At 39.1% G+C, this 8,967-nt stretch overlaps 1 protein-coding gene across 1 annotated transcript in view; it reads left to right on the forward strand.

The window, feature by feature from the left end:
- Positions 1-8,108, forward strand: part of LOC114159897 (copine-8-like) — a 98,291-nt gene extending 90,183 nt beyond the window's left edge. The window contains exon 21 of the mRNA XM_028042151.1: positions 156-8,108. Within this exon, the coding sequence (XP_027897952.1) occupies positions 156-239 (84 nt within the window). The 3' untranslated portion in view covers positions 240-8,108. The remainder of the gene's footprint in view (positions 1-155) is intronic.
- Positions 8,109-8,967: the final 859 nt, after the last annotated feature.

Consider the following 8,967-nt stretch of genomic DNA (forward strand, 5'->3'; position numbering starts at 1 on the left):
CTGAAGGACCGAGGCCCCCAACCCTCTGCATCGGCTTAGCCAACTTTTACCGGCTTCCGATCTTCTCTTTGAGCTTCCTTTTCTCGCTATAGTCGTCACTGGAAGCCTGTGAGCACATGGTGAACTTCACCCGCTGTCTCGCGTTGCACTTTCAGGAACATTTGGCTGCAGCGCGTAGCCCTGACTTGGGGATGCTGCCATTATTTCAGCGACAGGACTTTGCGCTCGGGCAATTTTGACGGTCGCGGCGGTTGGAAATTTCTGGATTTCCAACCAGAGGAAATCCAACAAAGAGGAGAAGGAACAGGACGTCCGGAAAAGGTCCGGACTAGCGAGACTCTTTGGTCACGAACACTGTCCGCTCCTCTTTGTTCTTCTGCATTCACTTCCTGAACCTTTCACAAAATCTCTTGATACTTCAATGTTTACATGGGGAAAGCGGAGAGGGTTTTTTTTTCAGGTGATAAACGATTTATACCGATCAATGTGAAAACCTTTCAGAGTCATATTTTTCACCTGTAGAACCAGGAGGTTGTGAATTTAAAAACATTTAGGCCCTGATGCCATTTTCTTTTCCCACTACATGTACAGCAATTATACTCTGTTTCTTTTTAAATAAATAGAGCATGTTTTAGTGTAGAAGAAGCATGCAATGTCGTCCCACACTCAGGGCTTGTCCCCTCCACACCGCCGCTAACGCTGCTACGTACCGCCACAGACAAACCCGTCACCACCTGAGATCTTCCCTCCTTCCGCTCCGCCCACCTCGGCTCCAGCAGGACGCTGCGCTCCCTGGGGGTTGGGTCAAATCAAATGCAGCAGAGACTCCAACCAGCCTTACTGTTAACGTCAGAAAACATTCACAGGCATCGTCCCCTCTACACCATGGCTTCTGCAAATGAGGATCTCCAAGCCCAGCAGTCAAAAACACACACCTCTCTTTACAGAGTCTCTGAATGTGAGCTGCGATCTACAGCAGCGTTATTTTTGTGAAAATACACCTGCATTTCAGAGGCATCGCTGTGTTTTGGTTACGTCTCTCTACCTCTTACTTTACTCTGTACACAATATAAATGTCACTTCTTTTCTTGTAAATAACAAGTATTGTGAGTTATGTTGGTTAAAGCTGCAGTATGTAAGTTTTATTTTTTTTAAATTGTTTCTTTTTTTTACATATTTCTTAAAACTGTCACTATGTTGCGACAATTTGATACGAGAAAGATAATCTGAAAAGATTGATCTCCTCCACCTCCTCGCTGAGCTGCTGTTACTGTCTGAAGGAATGCACCGCGCCCCACCAAAAACAACCAATCAGAGCCAGGAGGAGGGTCTTAGTGTTGTCACTCAATCTCATGTACTCGCTGCTAAATGGGTTAGTCACAAAATGGCAGAGAAACAACTTACCGTTACAAGAACACAGTTTATCCACCGTCACTGGTGGCCATGCTAACTAGCATTAGCTTTCACTACAGGATTGCACAATAGAGAAAGGTGAGGAGAGAGAAGAGTATGATCATTAGGATGATTGACAGCACTAAGACCCGCATCCTGGCTCTGATTGGTTGTTTCTAGTTAGCACTGAGGAGGCGGATGAGCTTAATTTTTTTATTTCATAATCTGTCACGAAATGGTGACAGTTTCAATAAATATGTAAAAAACTACTTTTGTAAACGTTACATACTGCATCTTTAACCAGGAACACGGTCATTCTGTTATACAAGATCATTGTCAAATTCTCTAAAACCTCTCAAGCCAATTTGTAATCAGAGCAGGTATCAACACACTGAATAAGTGCACAAAGAACTGATAACCAGCCGATGAAACTCAAACTCCTTATCCAGTGAGAACTCACGCAGCGCTCTGAAAAGGTTTTTGCTTTTATTTCAAATTTAAACGTTTACATGATCAAATAGATTTTAATATCAGGCAAAAATAACCCGAGTAATTAGAAAATTATGTTATTTTCAAATGATGCAATCCTTCATTAAGGGAAAAAACATTATCCTTATTATTAGAGCCCAATGTGAAAAAATAATTGCGCCCTAAAACTAATAATTGGTTGCTGCAACAGCTGGCGCCAAGCGTCTGTGATAATTGGCTGTATGTCTGCCTCATTGCTGTGAAGGAAATGTACACATAAAACTGTCCTCTTAAAGTAACAAACGGTTGGCCAGACAACCTGCTTTAGGATTTCCTGCTAAAGAACAGAGTTCATGGTTCCATCATCAAAGGCTCAGAAGCAGCAAAGTAGGACGAAATCATCACACTACCATCATGAGCGTCTGTTTGTTGCTCTGTTTCTGAAATGCTGTCAGTTTTAAGCTGGTCTCCTTTGTGAGAGTAGGTTTGGATATGTTGTTTTTAAAGTGTGTTTACTCAGGTTATTTTTGCCTAACATTAAAATTTGTCTGACAAGCTGAAACGTTTCGCCCTCACAGGAGTGGTCTACCTAAAACCAATGTGCCAGTATCAAACTTTCAAAAGGAGCAAAACAAGCTAAAGTGACTCGATTCAGGTTGTTTAAAAAAAAAATAAAATTGGAGAAAATCTGTCAGTGGGTTTTTATAAACCAGCGTTTACACTTTTTTGGCTTCCATGTCAGCAATTATAACTATTTGGAGCCAGAAATGTGAGGGGCGAAAACAGCACTTAACACCCAGAGAAGGAGGTGTCACCATGTTCTTTGATTTTTATTTTATTTCCTACTGCTAAATATAAAATAAATGAAGGATTGCGAGGTCAGCTGAAGTACGGCAGCGTGGGAAACACAGAGTGCGTCACATTTGTCCTAAACGGACCCTTGCCTTACGTAACAGCAGGAGCTTTCCACGGCGTGGAAACACACCTCCTGTTGCTCTTTCATGCTGTAAGTGTTCATCTCAATGGACTGTTTTCTTCAAGGCCATTCTGTGTTTCATGTGGTCAGGCAGGAACAATCTGTGAATTAATGCTAGAATATCACAGGCCTTAAGCTTAGTGCTCTGATGTTCGGTCCTGTTCGCCACCTCTGTTTTTCGTTCCCTCTCTTCCTGAACACCAACATGGTGGGGAGAAAAAGAGCAATAGTCTTTCGTTTGGTATCAATTTACTGGCAGATTTTCCCAACGATTACCAAAAAAATTATTATAAACGTTTAAGTGTACATTTTTTTAACCACCTGTAAGCTTTGGGACAGCAGCAGCGCTCCACTCAGATTCAGACACTTACAGCGGACTCAGCTGGCGGCCTCCTTGTTTACCTTGTCCAACATGAGATTACAACTGACAGCTCGATATATTTCAGTGAAAATTTCTTATCTGTTGCACTGCCGGCATAAATTTATGGGTAAAACATATCACACTGGTAGCTATAATGTCTCTGTGTATAAGAACCACTTCTTTATTTAGGCTCTGGGTCAATTAATCCTTTTGCTAATATGTACCTCCGTCCTGCACGCACACACAAGTCTGTCACAATTACAAATTTTGCTGGATGATAAATTGTTCCAGAAGTTACTTATCACTGCGATAGTTAGGTTTGCTAATAAGTATGTAAGTGTCAAAGTTACGTTAAAAATCAAACGTTTTTACAATCAGATGTTAGCAACAAGCTTTATGGTTAGCATGTCTGTTGACCCAATAAACAGATAAAAGTCAGCTAGCTACTGCAATAAATAAGTTTGCTAATAACTAGTAAGCCTCAAAGTTACCACAGAATTCAGCCGATAGTTAGTCTATATTTTTGGCTAGTTGCTACACTGCTGTGTAGATTTAACTGCAAAGCCATATTTTAAAAAGATTGCAAAGAGGTTCACCACTTCTGTGTTGTGAGAACATCACACTACTGTATTACTATACCTAAAATAAATCAAATTAAATTGGATATTATTATACTAGCAGTTTTAGTAAGAGTTGCAACAGACCATTTAATCAGTTGGCTTCGAAATGTGTTTTACTACCATAAAAGTGATATTTTTACTCTAATGTTTAATATTGTCAGAATTCTCCATGTGGATCTTGAGAACTTTAAATAATTTTTTTTTTCTGGCTAACCCACTGAAATCCGCTGTTGCTGTTTGATTCTCAGCCGCAACATTTTCCACAAGAGATCAGTCTCCATAATCAAAGCCAAGTGGTTCAGGTAACTGCACTGTCACTTTTAGACAAGTGTGGCCGTGTCGCTGCGCCCCGTCACAGGTCCGCCACGATTTTAGGTCTTTGCACAAACAATTTAATCCCAATCCGTCATCAAACTCTGCACACAGAGGGCCGTCTTTCTTCATGTAAATGTGTGAACTGAAGTTTTCCTGTATATTTGTGTACCGCATACTGTACAGTAGATTTTAACCTGTGTCTTTAGGGCCCTATTCAGTCAAGGAATCTATATAACGAATGTTTACAACAACTTTTTAAACTCACGCCTCAAAATCACAGTATACTTCTTGGCTGATGATGTTTTCATTAGAACATCTGGTTATTAACTGCTTCTAAAACATTTTCTGAGATGTTTATACACTTCTACAGAGTTCTGCCTTTTTTTTGTGCGTATCGGTCAAAACTGCTGTTTGTGAGATGCTGCTTCTTTACTGCTCATATAACGGAATTCCATTTTGTACGGAGGCCTGTAATCATATTTAAATCATGACTAACAGGCCTTATCAATGTTTCTGCAGACGTTATTCATATTTAAATCATGAACGACAGGCCTGTATTTTTATAAACAAACGGTTAGAGAGCGATGTATGTTTCATGTGTTAGAAAATCAACTTTATGATAAACACTCTGTAGCAATGTTATTTCTGCCAAATTTAACATGCTGTTAAGTGTAGCGTCTCAATCCCTGAACAAAAAAAAACCAACAGCTTGTTCAATTTTGACTGAATCGGGTTCCTCCCTGTGTGGTCATGGGGGTTGAACATCGTGGTGTTTTTGTCCTGACCGGGACCTATTGTACAAAAGCGTGAATGTGGAATTGCACAATGTAGCACTGTAGTCTCAGTCCGTGACTGGAGGAACAGCAGACGAAGCCGGAACAGGCAGGACGTCTTTTACATGTAAATATTGTGGAAGCTGGACTCGCATCAGACTGCCGCTACTCTGTGACCCCCCGCTCCGGTCCAAAACAAAAGGGAATGCCTTTCATTTATTTATCTTGGCAACATGCCATCTTCATCTCACACCAACTCGAAACATCCAGGATGTGTATTTAACATGCATGACACTTACATAACATCACGTCTGAGTTTTGTGAGGGGAAAACAGTTTTTTGTTTTCTTTTGGGGGGTTTTATTTCAAATGCTTCAAGCTTTTACAATAATCTGGTCTTTGTTCTGTTACCACAATCTTAAGGACAGCTTGTAACAGGTGAAGGTTGATGGTTTTAATGCGCGTCAAACAATCCTGACACGGACCATGTTGTTTTCTTACTGGTTTGATTTTAAATAAAATGTCCAAAGGACATCTTTAAAGGAACCTTTAACAATACGACCTGCATTGCCTAACTTAGAAATTCCACCTGATTCTCATTTCCCTTAAGTGGAAACCGCCTGGGATTTCTCCCATTGAGTTTGATTTGGGAGGAGGAATCCTCCAAAGGTGAGGAAAAGATTTTTTCAATTATACCTTAATACATTTTTTTCATCAGTAATTTTTATTTCTATTTCTTTTTTTCATTCATTATAAAACATAGTTTAAAATGATTTATTGAAACGTTACTTGCCATTTTCTTCTTTCCGACTGGGATGATTCTCCAATTTATTCAAGCTGCTTTGCTCCTCTGGCTAGCGTAACTGGCACAAAATGGACAAGAACTCAAGGCCGACTAAAATTGCAAGATGTGAGGTTACATTTCTGCTGAACATATGCAACCATTATTGAATAGTGAATAGAAGTGAGAGAAGAACATTCTGAAAGTTGACTTTCTTCACATATTTTGTAGCATTGGGCTAAAGCTGATGCTGTTTACGCTTTGGTTGTTCACACATCATGTCCACAGCTGCTGCTATTTTAAGAAATGTGTCATATTGTTTAAGGTTCCTTTTAAGGACATTTTCTGCTTATATAATGATAAAAAAATTTAAAAAAATAAAAATCCTACGATATATTAAAACATTTATGCACATCAGGTTGTTCTCCTGTGCAGCACAAATAAAACACAGAGTTAGGACAAAATGGGAAGGAACCCCAACATAAAGTGTCTTATTGGGAAACTCTCTCGCCCCTCTGTGCCTACATAGCAGCCTCCCTGGGCCTTTGGCAGCGCCTCCACTACAAGCTCTGCTGGAGGGAACACAGATCTTCCTAAAGACGTTCCCCTCGTGACTGAGAGCGCTGGAAACAGGAGCTCAGCCGGGCCGACGTGGCGGCACCGGCTGCTTGGAGCAGAGCTCCGGGAAACGCTTCTGCCGTCTTTTAATACGGCGAAAATCTGCAACGTTATTACGGAGGTCATTGATAAAGCCATTTAGAAATCAAAATACTGATTTACTACAAAATAGAACGACATTCCAGCTGTGTTATTAGAGATGCTCCTTGTTTATATAAAATATCTTTTGTTTTGTTTTTTGGGGGGGGAGGAAGGGAGGGGGGTTCCACCTTCAGGATGAGGAGGTCCAGTTATTTAAACGGCGCTTTCACCTGAGAGTACATCCATGTGGGAACTGGAGGCAACGTTGGGGACAGTTAAAGTATTTACAGTGCAGGAGAAGGTTGAAATCACAAGCCGTCAGACCAGCGTGGAATAAAAAACACCACGAAATATTGAAACCAGATACTTACATACTGAATAAAAACACACAAACACTTTTTTTTCCTTTATTTCTGTAGTTAAATCAGACCAAACTTTTCTTGTTTTACCTTAGTTAGAATTACCAAAATTATTTCCATTTGCTAAATGCCAGAAAACTTAAGAACTTTTGTTTTTTTAGAAATGTATTTGTTGTAACTCTCCTCGAATTCAAAAGGAAGTTTACATACAATCGGTTGGTATCAGAGATAACAGACAAACTGTACAACTTGGGTCAAACCTTTTGGGCTTCCTTCTACAAACCTCTGATAGGTTAACCTAATTGGCATCGCACTAAACTAAGTCACGCTAAACGTTTGAATTCAAGGATGCAACATTACAAATGGAATCTCTTAAAAACTATTCTTGCAAAATTTTCTGGCATTTAGCAAATGGAAATAATTTTGGCAATTCTAACTAACCTAAAACCAGCAAAGTTTAGTCTGATTTAACTGAAGAGACTGAAGGGGAAAAAAGTGATTGTACTTTTATTCAGTATGTTATACAGAATAAAACAGTATATTCTGTTTGATTCAGAATATACTGAATTCTGATTCCAGCTGTATTTACATATCTGAATCAGTCTGCTGAGAGCCCAGTAATCTTCACACATGTAATATAAACTGTGTAAACTGTAAATTATTATATCGGACAAAGTGGTTTATTTGAATGCCTGTGATGAATATTCTGTTATAATATCTTGATGTGTTACTCTAGCATGTACCAAGTTTGCATGTGTTGGATTTTATTTATTTATTTATTTTGCAGACGGGATGCATCGGTAGGTCGAAGCAACGATCAATTGTACTTTGTGTTATTTCAAGGACTTGTTTGCCTTAAGTAGCTCACTGATCGATCTGGGAATCATGCAATGCCTTCAGATGTTCTATTTAAATAATGAATATTCTCTTTTTCTTTCTTTCTTTTTTTAACTCCACTGACACGTGGCAAGAGTTAGAAGTGATGTGAGAAAGAAAAAATGAAAGATCTGATTTAAATTGCCCTTCATTTAGTTGGCAAAAATAAGGCATTCAAACGTTTTGTTTAAAGTTATTTTTGTAGTAGATGCTAAATTTGAACAATTTACAATTGCTGTTTTTTTTTTTTCAAAACTCATCTTCCAAAAAGTATGTTTTTTGTGTTTGTTTTTTTGTTTGGTTTGGTTTTGCATGATGTTACCACTCAAGAAAAAAAAAAGATTATTCCTATAAACTCCTTAAAATGAGTGAAGAGATTACAAGACAGCACAGGTTTCAGAGGAACAACAAAAGCCACAAGCAACTGATTATTTTAAAAGACCGTATCTGTAAGAATTACAATATTTGAATAAATATTCATATAATATGTCTTGTTGTGGTGTTTATTTCCCTGTGGCTGCAAATAATAATAATAATAAAAAAAACAATCTCCTATGTTCTCCATTGGGAACATTGCGCTGTGTTGTGAAAAATATTTACACTTCCAAATTTCTCGTGTTTTTTTTTTATTATTATTACTATTATTATTTTTGCTCGCTCTTAGGTGTTCCAGGTCATCAGACCTTTCATTCAGACAAAAGTAACCTGAGAAAATCAGGTTCAATACTGAAATAACTGCAATAAAAAAATATTTTGGGAAGTAGAGTTCAATTTCACACGCTGTAGGTCTGTCGCGATAAAAAACATTTCCTGGACTATAAATACTCACAAGTTATCATGGTAAACGATACTGTTTCTAGTGGTGTAATGATAATGGCATAATAATGCAAGAACACATTCTCAAAGTTCATCCATCCATTTTCTGTTCACCCTGTGTCCCTAATGGGGTCGGGAGGTGCTGGTGTCTATCTCCAGCTACGTTCCAGGCGGGGTTCACCCTGGACAGGTCGCCAGTCTGTCGCAGGGCAACACAGACACAGACAGGACAAACAGCCATTCACACACACACTCACACCTAGGGAGAATTTAGATAGACCAATTAACCTGACAGTCATGTTTTTGGACTGTGGGAGGAAGCCGGAGTACCCGGAGAGAACAGGGAGAACATGCAAACTCCATGCACAAAGACCCCGGCCGGGAATCGAACCCAGGACCTTCTTGCTGCAACTGCGCCACTGTGCAGCCCTTCTTAAAGTTTAATAAACCTTAAATTCTAACGAAAAACTAACACTGGGACTGGAAAACATTTTAAACATCTAAAATAAATAAACAAAACGATAGAAACAAC

Source organism: Xiphophorus couchianus, chromosome 2 (genome assembly GCF_001444195.1).
Source record: "Xiphophorus couchianus chromosome 2, X_couchianus-1.0, whole genome shotgun sequence".
Lineage (NCBI taxonomy): Eukaryota > Metazoa > Chordata > Actinopteri > Cyprinodontiformes > Poeciliidae > Xiphophorus > Xiphophorus couchianus.